At 37.1% G+C, this 17,512-nt stretch overlaps 1 protein-coding gene and 1 long non-coding RNA gene across 5 annotated transcripts; one reads left to right on the top strand and one right to left on the bottom strand.

Annotated features, from left to right (window-relative positions):
- The first annotated feature begins 920 nt into the window (after positions 1-920).
- On the top strand, positions 921-5,656 carry LOC309715741. 3 transcript variants are annotated; one of them, XR_014279278.1, is made up of 4 exons: positions 921-1,237; positions 2,668-3,264; positions 3,376-3,677; positions 4,354-5,656. It is a non-coding gene; the product is annotated as an uncharacterized lncRNA (long non-coding RNA). The 3 variants fall into 3 exon arrangements; XR_014279279.1 differs by having other exon boundaries at positions 2,668-3,489; positions 3,606-3,677; XR_014279280.1 differs by having other exon boundaries at positions 922-1,237; positions 2,668-3,677.
- Positions 5,657-5,752: 96 nt separating this feature from the next.
- On the bottom strand, positions 5,753-10,386 carry LOC309715740 (uncharacterized protein). 2 transcript variants are annotated; one of them, XM_082549090.1, is made up of 2 exons: positions 10,218-10,386; positions 5,753-8,787 (listed from the first exon to the last, which is right to left on the bottom strand). In XM_082549090.1, exons 1-2 carry the CDS (start codon positions 10,290-10,292, stop codon positions 7,012-7,014), a joined length of 1,851 nt encoding a protein of 616 aa, XP_082405216.1. In that variant the 5' UTR covers positions 10,293-10,386; the 3' UTR covers positions 5,753-7,011. The 2 variants fall into 2 exon arrangements, with proteins under 2 accessions (XP_082405216.1, XP_082405217.1); XM_082549091.1 differs by lacking the exon at positions 10,218-10,386 and adding an exon at positions 9,905-10,211.
- Positions 10,387-17,512: the final 7,126 nt, after the last annotated feature.

Below are 17,512 nucleotides of genomic sequence, written 5' to 3'. Positions count from 1 at the left end.
ACATTTTTATTTAGAAAAGCATTTGATTAATTTCTTCTTATGCTGTTTTTTATAGTTTTATTGTTTTACATTGTTTTATTTACTGTTATATTGTTTTTATATTCCCATTTTCTGTGTTGTAAAGCACTTTGTGATTTTTTTCTGTGAAAAGCACTATATAAATAAATTTTACTTACTTACTTACTTACTTAAGATGAGGAACCATCAACAAGGTGCTCATAGATGTCACCAAACTGATGCTACAGGAGAGATGTTGCCACTTTCAGGGATTTAAATAAAGCTACCAGGGCAGAATATAGATCACAAGTCCCCCCAAATCATAGCTTCTCCTCATATCTTTTTTTTTTCTTCCATGGACAATTGATTCAAATATTCTCGGCTCAAGACAGGTGGAAAAGAGAACACCTTTTGTCCTGCAGTACTACTGACTGTCCACTGTTGGCTGTTATGATAAAGTAATGTTTTGCCTGCCAGGGTAGTGAGTCAGTCACGTTACTGAAAACTATAAATTGCCTACGCACGTTTTTTAAGTAAAAAAGGGGTAAAATTCTTCTGGGATGAACAGTAGATTTACTGTTTCGTATAATCTGCCATTTAATTTTTATGTGTAACAAAATGTCTGCACACTTTTCATAACCCCAAGTAACATGATTAAATTAGTTTAATATTTCATTTATAAAGCCAAATTTTTCATGATGAAAAGTAACCCTTTGTCTCCTACGGAAGAGGATTAGGGCCACTGGAAAAAAAAAAAAAGAATTCTGACTTTAATCTCAGAATTCTGACTTTATTCTCAGAATTCTGACTTTTTTCTCAGAATTCTGAGATTAAAGTCAGAATTCTGACTTTTTTCTCAGAATTCTGACTTTAATCTCAGAATTCTGAGAATAAAGTCAGAATTCTGACTTTTTTCTCAGAATTCTGACTTTATTCTCAGAATTCTGACTTTTTTCTCAGAATTCTGACTTTAATCTCAGAATTCTGACTTTTTTCTCAGAATTCTGACTTTTTTCTCAGACTTCTGACTTTATTCTCAGAATTCTGAGATTAAAGTCAGAATTCTGACTTTAATCTCAGAATTTTGAGGTGGGCACCTGCAGGCTTCCAGCTTCGGTGACAGCGATGTGTCCAGTTTGGCAGGTGGAGAACTAATTCACTAAATATGGTGGATATAAGTGACTTTTTGCGTGGCCGAGGGGTCCCCGAAGATGCTATTTTATTAATGGAAGAGCAGAAGGTGAGTAACAAAAAAGAGAAATAGTTTGGTGTCTCCTATTTTTACAGGAAAACAGTTACGGTACAGTTACGGTTAGCTGTTAGCATGCTTGTTAGCTTATAATGTTATATAGGAATGAACGTGTTTCACGATGTTACAGTATACTAGGTGAATTGACGTTTTAACTGTTGTTGATCGCAGGATCATCCCAGATGGGTTCGTTGCATTTTATTTTATTGTTCTACTATTTCAGAGTTTTTCAAGGCAGTTAAGCGGAGCTGTGTTACAGATGCTAGCCGCCTGCCAATATCACTGATATATTTGATGTGTACAAGTAAGTTACACTTAGTACAGCGGAGGAGAGAAGCTGTAATGAATGTTTATGCGGATATTTCACTCAGAAAAATGGGTGGCGTTCATACACAGCCACCGACACAGCCCCGGTTGTTGTTCTGACGGTGGCCGACTGACGATCCCCTCACAACATGTTAGCTAACACAAACTAATGTAGTGCATGTAACTGTGTATACGTTAGTGGTACAGTGTCGGAAGAAATGAGCAAACTGTTTATAATGTCAGAATGACATCATCTTTCTCCTATATATAAAAGTGCTGGCTGAGGAGCGCTGCCGGGTTGAACTTTGACCTCGGAGTGACGTGACGTTTGTTCGCACAACCAATAGAAGTGCAGAAAGTCGCAAATCAGGCATATTGTTCGCATAAACACAAAAATAAATAACGAAATAATCCCGATATTGTGCCAAAGACTGATTTACAATGTTACTTTGTGTTCTATGTGTAATACCTTTGCTTAAATGACTAAATGGACTGTGTATTTATGACTCTGCGTTATAGTCTTACATACATAAGTAACATTCATATGTACAGATAAAAATGTACAGAGCTATGTACACAAGCGTGTACACAAAAGTCTACTGCTGATCGAGCTGCTCAGTGGTCGTACAGTCTCATGCAGAGAGCGTGGAGGTGTTGTCCATGGTGGATGTTAGCTTAGACAACATCCTCTCCTCCCCAGTCTGCTCAGTGGACTTTAGCAGACCGCTAAAGCTGGCCCTCCCGACCAGTTTGTTAAGTTTCCCCCTGTCCCTCTCTGCCATTCCACCACTCCAGCAGACCACAACATAAAAGACAGCAGACGCCACCACAGTGTCGTAGAACATCCTTAGAAGACGTACTACCTACATCATAACCAATCAAGTCCCACTTTTTTTTAAATACAGAAGAGGATTTATTATTTACTGAAAGGCTATGCCTTAGTTTGCTTCTTTCATTATTGTGTTTCGCCCTGCATAAAATAGATAGCTTTTCTGATAACTACAGTCAATACTCTCCTACTGGCATTAACCAGGCCTAAGAGGCTTAACTGTAATATTGCTTTGCAGCGTAAATGTTGCAGAAAATGACTGTCTTTTCTTTCTTCCTGTGTGCAGATTGACTGTGACGTCATAGCGCTGATGGATGACGCAACTTTGGCAAACTACATTCCCTCGTACGGAGACCGAATTGCCGTCTTCAATTTCTGCAAAAGCAAGCAACCACTGTCAAAAAGAAAACTAGGACTTCTGCAAAAAGTTCACCTCTCAAAGTGAGAGAAACAGTGGCTGACATGTCAGATTTGGATGACTTAATAAGACTGTATTTCAGACTTTCTTTCAGTAACAAAGAAATACTTTCAATTTTAGCACATAGTCATCAGACAATTATAAGTGTTCGAACTCTAAAGAGAATTTGTAAAAGACTTGGGCTTTTTAGAAGGAAGAATCAATCAAACTTGGAGGAAGTGCTAGCCTTTGTCCAACAAGAGATCATGACAAATGGACAGATGCAAGGTTATCGTTGGCTACATCTACGTGCAATTCAACATGGATTTGTGGTGTCACAAGATACTGTAAGATGCATAATCAAATTGCTTGACCCTCAAGGTGTGGAACTGAGACGAGCTCGACGGTTGAGAAGACGACAGTACAGCTGCAGAGGGCCAAATGCTCTCTGGCACATGGATGGCTATGACAAGTTGAAACCATATGGTATTGCTATCAGTGGCTGCATAGATGGTTTTAGCCGCTATGTTTTATGGATGGAGGCTTATACTACAAACAGTGACCCTAAATTGATTGCAAGTTATTTTCTGAAAACAGTTTCATGCATCAGCGGATGTCCAGAAAGGTTACGTGCTGACCGAGGTACCGAAAATGGTTGTGTTGAACAAATGCAGATGTTTTTACGGAGAAACCACACAGACAGTTTTGCAGGTGAGAAAAGTTTCCTTTACGGAAGAAGTACGGCCAACCAACGTATAGAAGGATGGTGGGCTACCCTACGCAAACAGAGTGCACAATTTTGGATGAACTTATTTCAAACTTTTCAGGATGATGGCCACTTCACAGGGGATTTTTTGGACAAAAGTCTTATCCAATTCTGCTTTCTCAATCTTATTCAGGTAAAAGCATGTGCTCATGCTATGTAATGTCTTAGCTGCATAAATAGAAAATATAAATATGGTTAGAACATTTTTTTTCTTTAAATTAAATATGAATTTTATTTCCATTTTAATATGTCTTGATGCATGCTCAATCAGCCAGGTAAGGAATGTTTTTTGACAGAACATTTCTCACACTGAAAACGCTACATCCAGATGAACAGAATCAACTTTTTGGGATTCCATTTTAATACTTTGATGGAATTGTATTCATGTTATCAGTGGAAGTAACTGCACCTTTCTCAGCACAGGCGCATGGAGCATTTTTTTTTTATTTATTGCCACATGGTTTAAATTACTATGGAGTCTGTTACCTAGTGGTCCTTTGGGCACGGTTTCAGAAAGCAATCCTATCATTTGGTTAATTCTCTATTGAAAATTTATTGTAGAATCATTGCACACTGAGTATAAAGTGTTGGGCTATCTATTCAACAGCAGAATCATGCAGCACCATTCTGTGTCCATGTGCTGTTTAGTGAAAGTGCTCTTTTGTTGTTGCTGCTTGGTTTTACATTAATTAGAGGTCAGTTTCTATGTCTGTTGATTAATGAGTTAATAAGCCTCAACTTTGGCTAAATCTACTGGTACATGGTCTGTTTCATATACCGGTACTTATATTGTGTTGTTTTTCATGTAGGATGAACTTGATGAAGTTGTGAACACATGGAACTCGCACAAAATCCGGCCAAGTGGTAGTGCAGCATCGGGTCGACCAGTAGTAATGTACTCATTTCCAGAGCTGCACAGTGCTGAGGATAGACTGAAGCCTATTTCTATGGAGGATATCACTTTGTGTATGGAAGAGTGTAGCCCAAAAGGTCAACACCCCTGTGATGAAACAGTCTTTGAACTGTGTTGTCTGCTTATGGTAGAAAATGAATGGGATGCCCCAGGAGATCCACTTGGTGCTGCGGATCTGTACATTAGGTTAAGAGAAGAAATACTGCAAAGTATTTAAGGAACTTCAGTGTGTAAATGTACAAATAAATACAAAATATTTCTCTTTATCTTGATAACGTGATTTGATAGTAGGTGCCATGTCTTACAGGTACCTTTTATGCAGGTATTTCTGCACTGCATTAAATGAAAAATGTTTTTCTACATTCACACTACCATTAAACAGAAATGTTTATATATTACTTGAAAAAGCTGAATATTGTGATATTATCAATCAGTTATGAAACACATGTCAATCCTTTTAAAAGGCCATACATTAAACTGCATTTACAAATGTTATATTTTTGATTGAATCATAAGTGGTGTAAACCTGCCTACCAGTAAATTGCAATATAAATTTCTGTGTTTTGTTGCCAGACATGTGCATAGTATATAAAATATAAACTGACCAGCTCCCTGCTCATTGTTTTCTGTATCAAACTTTACTCTTAATATTCATGGCTGGAAACCCAGGCACCAGCATATGATATGCTAAGTGCCCGGGTTATCTGTGGTATGTTTCAGCAAACCATAGTAGCATTAACAATTCTAGGTCTTGACAACAGCATGTTTCTATAAACGTATCATTGTTAATATTTAAAGTCGTTATGCCTTTTGGGGAGCTTTTAGTGCAATTATATTAAAGCAAAGCTATTATAATCATTTACCCATGTGAAGATCCATCACTTAATTATTAATGTATTTCACTTCTGTTAGTTGTAAGATATTTTAGCTGGTTTTTCATGTAAAATGACCACGAATCATTGCTATACTGATTCAGTGTTAGCTGTTGTATACAAGGCTCCTTCATGATATGAATCCTAAAATTATAAGAAACATACCAAAAATATTTTGACTTTTATTTGTAGTATCCCAGCAACAATGCAACAAAACAGTTCCTGCAAGTGGAACCAAGTTATTGTCCCATTAAGTGCAACATGTTTTACATTTATATTTGTGTATCTTTATGAAATATTTGAAATTAAAAATAAATGGTATTCTTCCATGTTACTGAGCTCATGTGTGGCAGTCTCTTGAATTCTGGCATGTTCAAATAGATATGGAGTTTGATGAACATATTCAAAACAACAATACAAATGTACTGTGTACAGTAACATTTTATTGGAAAAAGTTTACAAGAAACCTGTTCTTTCCAATGCCAATAACATGGCTAAAACTCATAACCGTATAAGCTGCCCTGTAACAAGAATGACTCAACTTTTAAAACAAACTTATAGATCTCATATAGTCTTGTTATGCATCAGTATACATCAGTGACTTACTGTAAAGACCATGAACACTGGCTATTGTGGTATCACATATTCCTTCAGTGTCATCTATGGTATAGAAATAAAAACAAGTGTGAATGACTGAGAACATACATGCATACAAATAAAAATGCATAATTTCTGGCAGTAACAAGACATTTTTTCAGGTGTTAAGATTAATACTATATCTGAGAACATGACAATTTGGCATTACAAAAGGATGCCTGAATAATCACAGTACTTGACCACTGCACTGAAGTGTACAGTGTTTATTTATGATCTCAGTAATCAATAACCATCTTCAAAACAGACTGAATCCTTTAAGCAGCTTGAATCAATTTGATGGATGAATAACAGGTATGCTTAGAAACAATATGACATTAAGAAAATACTGGAATTTAAAAAAATATTTTCACCAACTTTATATGGAACCTTTGTAATCAACAACAAATGCCAAACTTTGATACCTTAACCTACCTTAACTAAAAATTGCATATACTGTAAAGCAAAATGTTTTCAGACATGACAAATGCTAAAGTATAAAATTGTACTTATTCCTTTTACAATACAGTGTTGCATAACAGCATTACTTTTACGTTATAACTATGTTCAGTTTTAGCCCTGACCTAATAAGAAAATACCATCTGAATGAATTAGTCTTTCTACTAATTACTTACAAAAGTATTTGACTGTGCTGAGCTCTCACACCACACATGGTGCATTAAAGAACGTTTAAGAGCAGTTTAATTATAGTTTATAGATCTTAAGTAATCTTTCTTCATGCTTTTGCTGAAGGTTTCTGTCTTACAGCTGGAAAGCTTGGATTTGGTGAAGACAGCTCTGGATATGGTAGTAAACAGTGTACCTGTTCGTTTTGTTTTGTGACTGTATTATGTAAAACTCAAAATGATAAAAGAAAATGAAATATTAGCCAAAACTAGACTTCTAACAGAGATGAGAAACTTCTCTCTAATTAAAAAAAGTATACTGTATAAGTTCAAAATACATAAAAATACATATTCCTAACATCTCTTTACAGTTATGCTCTAGTGTGCATGAGCAGTTCAAATGTAGCGCATTGCTGTGAGAGTCTAAACAATGTCCATCACCCAGACATTACTTTCAAGAACTGCATTAAATTCAGAACGAAAATCTGGGAAGTTTTCATAGCTGTTAGCTAGCTGCAGAACATTCCCACACGTGCGTCCGACTGGTCTTCTTGTAAACTCTGTCATATCTTGAAATTCCACATAAATACTGTTTGTTACTATAAGGTCAGATCCGGTGCAGAAACGCATAAATTTCTGAAGTTTAATGTTATCCAGCTCTCTGATGAATCTTTTGAGATGATTTTTCACTTCTTTTTGTTGTGGAGTCAAATCCACAGCAAATTTCAGCAGCTGGCACACTTTTTTTGAAGTTGGTTGCAGTTCAGAGAATAACTTGGTCAGTCCCTCCGGACTGAGGGAGATATGGGGGTCGATGATCTCCCGCCAGCAGTCAATAACAAACATTGGTTTTTGGACAAGCTCTTTGTGTGCTATTTCATCAAGGATTGTAGGAAGAGTCTCAGCAGTGATTCTTTTTCTACAGCCATAACTGTCAAGAATTTCCACAAGATCATCCAAGTCAACTGCAGAGAAATCTTTTACTGCTTCCATCAAAACATCACATTCTTGGCTGCTGACAAACTGTAGAAAGTGTGCTTTAAGATCACTGTAAACACCACTGAAAAGCACTTGTTCCATAAAAGGGATTGCAAGTTTATTTGGAAAATACTGACATTCTTGGTAACCTTTCAGGAGTATTCGCCCAACTGCCTTCCATTTTTCAGCAGGAAAATCATGGCGAATGAATGGCACTTTAATGGTTGCACCTAGGGTGCATCGCTCATAAAATTCATGCCAGAAGCATGTGAGTACATCTCTTAGTATTCCTGATCCAGTGCCTGGTTCTTCTGTGTTGTCTGGAAGTATGCGCTTCACATTCAGTGTTTTGGTCAAAATCTCCTCATCAGAGAAAGCAGTAATCATGTCATGTAAAGTGTCAGTATGACGTATGGTGATTGTTATTATGTTCTCTGAATTAGGTGGACTGAGGGGTACAAGAAAACCCTCATAGACTAATGTGTCTTCTGTATCTTCTTCAGCATCAAAAATTGGACCAAAAGTAATTTCTGGATCATCTAAAATTTCTGAACCAGCGATGACTTCATCAAAATTACCCCTGACTTCCCCCACTTGCAATGGATTAATATCACTGCCACTGCTTTCTGAGACAAACACCACTTCAGATGTCTCGCTGGCATCTTCTTCAGGATCTTTTGGTTTTGTTGCAATGTAGAAGCGTAACATTGTCAGTCTCGCTGCCTCATACATATTGCCAATAGACTGGCAGGTATCATCAGTAAGGTGGTTCTGTTTAAAGTCCCAAACCTCAAACTCAAAATCTGTTTCACATCCCTTAGGAGATATGCCATTAGGAAAAAAAAGTTTCTTTCCTTCCTGAAGAATATCTTTTAATCCAGCATCAGTGGCCATTTGAATTTTTCTAGTGCCACCTCCCTGCTTCGCTCTCACCTGTTTGGCTATTTTTCCATCACAATGTATCCATCCTATCTCAACATTGCGTGTTGCTTTTTGCTTCTTTGTCTGTCTTATTCCTGCATCTGTATGTGAAGTGTTCTCCTTTGGACTTTCTTTTCTGGTTTTCATTTTCTCACGAAGTTTTTGCAGAAGTCCTAGTTTTCTTTTTGACAGTGGTTGCTTGCTTTTGCAGAAATTGAAGACGGCAATTCGGTCTCCGTACGAGGGAATGTAGTTTGCCAAAGTTGCGTCATCCATCAGCGCTATGACGTCACAGTCAATCTGCACACAGGAAGAAAGAAAAGACAGTCATTTTCTGCAACATTTACGCTGCAAAGCAATATTACAGTTAAGCCTCTTAGGCCTGGTTAATGCCAGTAGGAGAGTATTGACTGTAGTTATCAGAAAAGCTATCTATTTTATGCAGGGCGAAACACAATAATGAAAGAAGCAAACTAAGGCATAGCCTTTCAGTAAATAATAAATCCTCTTCTGTATTTAAAAAAAAGTGGGACTTGATTGGTTATGATGTAGGTAGTACGTCTTCTAAGGATGTTCTACGACACTGTGGTGGCGTCTGCTGTCTTTTATGTTGTGGTCTGCTGGAGTGGTGGAATGGCAGAGAGGGACAGGGGGAAACTTAACAAACTGGTCGGGAGGGCCAGCTTTAGCGGTCTGCTAAAGTCCACTGAGCAGACTGGGGAGGAGAGGATGTTGTCTAAGCTAACATCCACCATGGACAACACCTCCACGCTCTCTGCATGAGACTGTACGACCACTGAGCAGCTCGATCAGCAGTAGACTTTTGTGTACACGCTTGTGTACATAGCTCTGTACATTTTTATCTGTACATATGAATGTTACTTATGTATGTAAGACTATAACGCAGAGTCATAAATACACAGTCCATTTAGTCATTTAAGCAAAGGTATTACACATAGAACACAAAGTAACATTGTAAATCAGTCTTTGGCACAATATCGGGATTATTTCGTTATTTATTTTTGTGTTTATGCGAACAATATGCCTGATTTGCGACTTTCTGCACTTCTATTGGTTGTGCGAACAAACGTCACGTCACTCCGAGGTCAAAGTTCAACCCGGCAGCGCTCCTCAGCCAGCACTTTTATATATAGGAGAAAGATGATGTCATTCTGACATTATAAACAGTTTGCTCATTTCTTCCGACACTGTACCACTAACGTATACACAGTTACATGCACTACATTAGTTTGTGTTAGCTAACATGTTGTGAGGGGATCGTCAGTCGGCCACCGTCAGAACAACAACCGGGGCTGTGTCGGTGGCTGTGTATGAACGCCACCCATTTTTCTGAGTGAAATATCCGCATAAACATTCATTACAGCTTCTCTCCTCCGCTGTACTAAGTGTAACTTACTTGTACACATCAAATATATCAGTGATATTGGCAGGCGGCTAGCATCTGTAACACAGCTCCGCTTAACTGCCTTGAAAAACTCTGAAATAGTAGAACAATAAAATAAAATGCAACGAACCCATCTGGGATGATCCTGCGATCAACAACAGTTAAAACGTCAATTCACCTAGTATACTGTAACATCGTGAAACACGTTCATTCCTATATAACATTATAAGCTAACAAGCATGCTAACAGCTAACCGTAACTGTACCGTAACTGTTTTCCTGTAAAAATAGGAGACACCAAACTATTTCTCTTTTTTGTTACTCACCTTCTGCTCTTCCATTAATAAAATAGCATCTTCGGGGACCCCTCGGCCACGCAAAAAGTCACTTATATCCACCATATTTAGTGAATTAGTTCTCCACCTGCCAAACTGGACACATCGCTGTCACCGAAGCTGGAAGCCTGCAGGTGCCCACCTCAAAATTCTGAGATTAAAGTCAGAATTCTGAGATTAAAGTCAGAATTCTGACTTTAATCTCAGAATTCTGAGAATAAAGTCAGAAGTCTGAGAAAAAAGTCAGAAGTCTGAGAAAAAAGTCAGAATTCTGAGATTAAAGTCAGAATTCTGACTTTAATCTCAGAATTCTGAGAATAAAGTCAGAATTCTGAGAATAAAGTCAGAAGTCTGAGAAAAAAGTCAGAATTCTGAGATTAAAGTCAGAATTCTGAGAAAAAAGTCAGAATTCTGAGAATAAAGTCAGAATTCTGAGAAAAAAGTCAGAATTCTGACTTTATTCTCAGAATTCTGAGATTAAAGTCAGAATTCTGAGAATAAAGTCAGAATTCTGAGATTAAAGTCAGAATTCTTTTTTTTTTTTTTTCCTGTGGCCCTAATCCTCTTCCGTAGTCTCCACTTGTGCTTCTTGCTTGAACACACTTCAGTTTCGTACTGAATATCATACTCCACAGCAAGTAGGTCACTGCACATTGACAGCTGATATCAGTGCAGCTGTTAGTGCATGACTTTTTTTCATAGCCTTCATAATGATGCTGTGTGTCATTGTAAATGTGGTGTAAAATATATGGTGTCCTTATGATATTTAGAGTCAAAGGCTTTGACCATAAACAGCTGGATATGTTCATTTTTCCTCACATGAATCCAGCCTCATTTCACACAAATGAACACAGACACATAAATATGTACTTCCCTCACGTATGCTTGGTGCACATGCTCGCAGACACACATATACACTACATACTCAGGTTACACTTTCACTGTGTGTTGTGCATTTTGAATATATTGATTGAAACTCAATTTTTTATTTGAATGGAAAACGACACCACAGAGCCTTTGGCACCATTAAACTATAGAAAAATGTGTATATAAACATATTAAACAACCAAATTATATTATTATTGTGTGCTCAATTGATTCATCATCAACTGATATTTCAAGCATCACGAAGTCCTTGTCCAAAATAGTAATGCCAAGCACTTAGCTGCCTGTACAAATGACCTGTCTAAATTATGAATATCGAAGTACAGCCTTCATAAAAGCCTATCCAGTGATGCCTTTATCATCTAATTCATGCCATTGTCTTGCTGAATAGAGAACAATTTTACTTTAATTTTCTCTTTTACTGGTTCTGAGAAATACTACCACAGCATGATGCTGTCACCACCCTGCCCTGAGGCACTTTATATAATAAGTATTTGAACGTAATTGAATTAAACTCACTGAGAAGTGTCCAGGAAGCGTCCCGGTGGTTCTTTCACTTAGTTGATGACACTTGATCATGGAAATACTCTAAAACTTAGAAATCCATTTTTGGTACAGAATAAACTGCCTTTAGACCCATTAATATGCCAACATATCCTGCAGTCTGGGAATCAAGGCAGATTAAACCACATTCCACATTTGATTCAGCTATTAATCAAGCTGACATCACAGTACATTGCACTAAATAATGGCAGCGGAGGATTGCATTCCTTCATAGCCCTTTTCAGCTGTACATAAAATAACTGTAAAAGAGAAAGGACAGGAGTAAGTGCTTTTCAATAACATGACAGGTGCAAATACTTGAATGTGACTGAGTATGAACATTTTTCTTTTTTAAACTGAGAGCATCTCTTTCACTAGTTGTTTAAAAGTCAAAGTAAAGGCTTAGATCTTTGAAATCAGTATTGATGAAAAGCTAAATAACAGCACCAAACCCCTTGACTCCCTGAAAGTCAATTTCATGTTGAACTAAGTAGCTGGCTTCTCTGAATCCTGACAGTGTCTGTTGGGATGGTTGTGCTGTGTTTCCTCTCTTCCTTGGCTTGCCTTTAATTGCTTCTTAAGCTCTGTAAAAATCTTAGACCCTCGTTCAGCCATTGAATTGATCCACAACAAAACAAGAAATGCACATCTCCCCTATAGATTTCCACCAAAAATAAACTCAAACAGAAAGCAAATGCTGTCCCTGGCTTGGCTAAAATGTATAGAGAATTAAACCTGGGAAACTTTTTTCCAACTCACTAAACCATACAGTAACATCAACGGGATTATGTTACTGTTAAGTATGAAGAGTATTTTTTAGTTTTTTGACTCGCAAGTAATTCTCTTTGGAGCACAAATGAATCAAAGTTTCAGGTCTGTCCTAATACTTAAGCCACGCCAGAGATGAAATGTGCAAAAGGTAGGAAAACAGCTGCAGAAGCATGGGATCAGGTTTGACAGTGAAAGTAAAGTTGGATGACAGTGAATATCTGTGTAAGTGCTCTCCAGCTCAAGAGAAGAAAGGAGAGGCTAGACAAACAGTTAGTGGCTTTTAAAATGTCAGTCCATGAGAGCTTGATAAAGCAAACCTTCAACACAGATTTTGAGCATACTAACACTGTTTTTGTAGGTTTTAAAAGTAGAAACATATCTGCTACTTCATGTTCCTTATCAAAAAAGGAAACTTGGAAAATATATGTTTAAGCAGATGGAACCTGAGGTGAACAAACTATTACTAATTACTTACACTGGCTCTTTCCCCATCATTAAGTCACTCATCAGGTTGGAGATTTCTGCTGCTGGCACTCAGAGCGCTGCACAGAAAGTGAAAAAAAAAAAAACAACTAAATGAGGACAAACATGGAAGGAAGGAAAATCCTGTTTAGTCCTTCTGATAATGATCATTTTAAAAAATGACTGAGGGTTAAAGATTCAAGTTTATATACAGTGCTGTTGGACTAACACTGTCAAATACATACACACTGGCACTACTGTAGCAAAGATACAGTTGACACTTCCTCACAAAAATCAGATGACTTCTAGCATATTGGATTGTGCTGGTGTTTCTCTAGTCTGTAAATGATGGTGCTTTCAGCTATAGAGGTTTTATATGACATACTTTACCACACCTGCAGGATACAGAATAGTAGAGAGTACAATTGAATTCATGTGCTAAATTTCTAAACCAAACAATCTTATTTCTAAATCTAACTTTGTCTGTGCCTTAGCAGTATTGTTAGTGCAAAACATACATTACAAAATAGTGACGGAGAATGAAAATTACATTACAAAAGTATAAAAATAAATACAAAAATAACGATCTGGGACAGGATTCAAACACTTTCCTTCTAGCTGAATCTCAGTGGCTGATGGCTTGTTTTTGGTTTTTTGGGGAGATCACAAAAACTTGGAGCATTCAGACTGAAAGATTGTGGCATAGTATCTGTGTTTGTCCATTATGGAACAATATAAGAAATAAAACTGTAATACACAATGTCCATTTTCATTACAGGCCCAAACCAACATGCGAAATCATCTGGATTGAAACAGAAACAGTCCATTATGCTCGTGGCTGCCAAACCTTTACTCTCCTTTTCTGAGTTAGGCATGTATTCTAGCTAGACATTATTGCTGATTCATTGAGGCACAAGAGTGAATCTAGTAAGTAAAAGGGGAGAGGTGAGTCAACAGAGTGGCTGTTAATTGCATGCCTCCCTACAGCCTCATTAATGTTATTGCAAAGACGTCTACATAGTCAAATAAGAGCACGAGTCTCAGGGAAAAAAAACAAAAAAAACCCCAAACAATCCTGCCAACTTTCAATCAGATGTAATGGGTCATAACTATAAAGCTCCACCACCTCACTGAGGTGATTTACTGCTAACATGAACAGAGCAATGAGAAATTTATTCAGACTATATTAGACATAAATAAAGTGGGTTGTTTTCTGACTTAGACATTTTCTCATTATGTCTTCAATCAGTGTTGACTTTGTGGTTAATGAAGAACTATTTATAGGCAGAATGCGGACATGCATGCACTGAATTTAAAGTATGTCTGTGAACAACATGTGTTATATGTATATCACCCATTCAGTTGACATCTGGATAGTTTGATCCCATGTTTGTAAGCAAAGATTTACTCTAAGTGTTATTTTGTTCTCCACCTGTGGGTGACATTAGAGGGGAAAAAAAAGAGAAAGTAAATCTGGTAGGAAAAAACACCCAAATAAATACCAACATTTCTACTGGAGTTACAGCATATAGTATCTATTATGGCCTTGATATGGCCCAAATTGGGTCATGCAACCCAAGCACAATAGCAACAAATGGATGGAAAAAAAGAATCAAGTTGTTTGAATGACCCAGTCAAAGACCAGACCTCAACACAACTGATGCTGAAGTGAGATCTTAAGAGAACTCTGTATAAAAACACCAATTAACTAAACATTGTAAAGATGAGTGGGCTAAAATTCCAACTAGCAAAGGAAATCTCTTTTGAAAGAACAAAAGAGCCATACTGTGAGGTCTCCAGAGTAGCAAGATATAAGAATTTTGTATTAGGTCATATTAGACATAGACCTAATGCAGTGATTATAACCTGCTATTGTTTGGTTTTACATGGCACTCTGAAATGAAGTGCCATGGGCCCAGTCCCCATGAATGGATCAGCTTAACATTTGCTCAGTTTGTCTAATTTGTAATTGCTAAATGTTGTAAAAAAAAAAAAAAAAGAAATAAAAAGTGAGTATGTTTCCAATTAACAGTTGTATTCTTGGCACTAATTAATGAAAGCAGGTAAAGTATAAATGTATAGTGAAGTAGGTTATACTTGGGAAGGAATTTGGGATAGATAGTGGGAGACCAGACGAGTATAATTAATCTTGTGGGACTGCTGGCAGATTGATTAGCCAGAAAAGATTGTAGGTGATATGGGACCTAGTTGTTGCGATGAACCATAATGTCTGCATTATTTCATTTAGTTCCGCTTAATGTACCGAGAATATGGCACATTCATGTTTCTTGGCATGGAAAATTAATTGAAAGCTCTTCCAGACTCATGTGTCATGGCTTGAAAAAATTACTCTGGAGTGGGACTCACATTCTTTAACTTCAGAGGAAGAAGTGAACACTTTAGAGCCTGACCCTCACCTTACAGTAAAGCATTTTTACAGGGTCAAGCTAACCTTTGTGTAAGCATAATAGAGTCTAAAATTGCAGATCAGAATCATGAGGCCTTATAGCCAAAGACACTTGCATAAAGATAGAAAAATAAAAGATAGGACAGGAGGGGGGGGGGGGGGGGGGGGGGGACTAGTTATGGAGAGAGTCAATGACATGAAATAGTGAAATAGTGCTACTGAGACCCAAACAACAGACATAAGGTACTCAGTAACTTATAGCAGCTCTGTTGGCAACCTGTGCCTACAGCAATAAAAGTTAAATACGGTTCAGGGTCTTCAGTGCTCAGTTTCGACAGTATGGCCCTCAAGGTCTTTATGACATGACAGATTTTATTCATTAAGTTCTTTGTATGTGAAGAGACAGTTTATCACTCTATCAGCACACACTACTGGAGCAGTATAGAAGTAACACCTAATAAAGGAATACTAGAAAATGAAAGGTACTCCGTACATGCTGGATGTGGCTTAGCTGATAAAATTGTGAAGCCAAGAAAAAGGATAGTATGGGCTGGGAAATTGTTCATTAACACATCTGTTGTTTGTAGATTTTAGCAACTGTTTTTTCCCTTTGGTCTTTCTATTTGGTGAAAAATGGGTGAAATAAGATCCAGTAAAATGTCAAATTAAGCTGATGAAATCACTGTTCACACATTTATAGTAAGTTCATCAGCTTTTCTGGAAAGATGCAGTTTGTGGAAGAATAAAATGTTTATTTAATTTAAAATGTATTTGACAATATAGAACACAGATTATTAAGAGCTGGAGAGATATGGTATTCAACTGACAGCCTTGAAAAAATATACTAGTTGTGGGGTTTCACAAGGGCCCTAAATTAAACATGTTAAAACCTTTGAAATGTGCTTTGTCTCTGAAAAGTCTGGATTATTTATACGTTATGTATAAATAATATATCATAAAATTGAAAGAAAAGATACGTGAATTAAAATGCATTTAATACATAGTCTTGTTCCCCACTAGTTCCCACTAATCTGATTTATTTGCTATCAAACAAAACTGCAAGAATTATAAATAGTTCTGATTATTCAGAACATTCGACTGGAGTAATAATTAAACTACATGCGTAAAAAGTTATGATATCGTTTTTCAACACTAAACTGATAATGTGAAAAGTAGAACGTATTCTACTTACAAACTGTAAGAGGCTGTTTGAATGAGCTTACACATATAAATATGACAGATTCAGTGAGGATTCAGATAAGCACAGGCCAGGGCAAATATAAAAAAAATCCAAATGTTTAAAAAAAGATCCCAAACTGATTATAAAACTGATGTGTGATTATCATTGTTTGTGTTTTATCTACTTTTACATTTATTTTTGGTTTGTGTTTCTGATGAATAAGGTGGGTGTAATAAAGCTTCAGTCCATTACCCTGTTAGTCGAAACAAGTCGACTGATTATATACAGTCATCAGAATAATGTATAATATATAATATAAACTATAATATCAGAAACGTATGAAGAGTTTACACACATGATACGAAATAAAAGCAAGAACAGCTACTGCAGATAAAATAATGGTGTGAGAGGAAAAGCACTGTGCAGTAGTTTCGTGCCGAAAGCGTTGTCTGAATGTATGTGTTTGAATATGCGTACTTTAAATGTTTTGATCAGTAAGAATGGAAAAGAGCTACCATACTAATGAAGTGAAGCCTATTTGAAGGTAGGAATAAAAGTTGGAAGAAAATGACAGTTGTGTGGGATGCATGGGATCATTGTTCTGTTGCATGACCCAGTTTCAGCCAAGCATCAGCTATCAGACAGATGGCCTCACATTTGACTCTAGAATACTTTAGTATACAGGGAAGTTCACGGTCATCTCAATAACTGAAGGATTTGGACTTGGACCTGGTCCTGAGACTGCAAAACAAGCCCAAATCACCACCCTTCCACCACCAAACTTGACAGTTGTTGTTAGGTGCTGTTTTGATATGTTGTATTTAGTTATCAGCAAATGTGGTGCAGTCTATTACGGTCAAATATCTCTACTCATCTGGCCAAAGGATGTTGTTCCAGAGGTCTTGGGGTTTGTTCAGATGTAACTTTGCAAAACTAAGCTATGCTGCCACGTCCTTTTCAGAAAGAAGATGCAACCCTTTTAAACAAATCATACTTAATCAGCCTTTCTCTAATTGTACCATCATGAACTTAAACATT

This window comes from Aulonocara stuartgranti (genome assembly GCF_965226115.1).
Source record: "Aulonocara stuartgranti genome assembly, chromosome: 10".
Lineage (NCBI taxonomy): Eukaryota > Metazoa > Chordata > Actinopteri > Cichliformes > Cichlidae > Aulonocara > Aulonocara stuartgranti.
This window is presented reverse-complemented; position numbering and strand designations above follow the sequence as displayed.

Bases quoted from the DNA above. Each gene is read 5' to 3' on its own strand.
- LOC309715740 (XM_082549090.1), bottom strand. From the start codon at position 10,292: ATGGTGGATATAAGTGACTTTTTGCGTGGCCGAGGGGTCCCCGAAGAT. The intron at 8,788-10,217 runs GTGAGTAACAAA...TCCTGTGTGCAG, and splicing joins TATTAATGGAAGAGCAGAAG to ATTGACTGTGACGTCATAGC.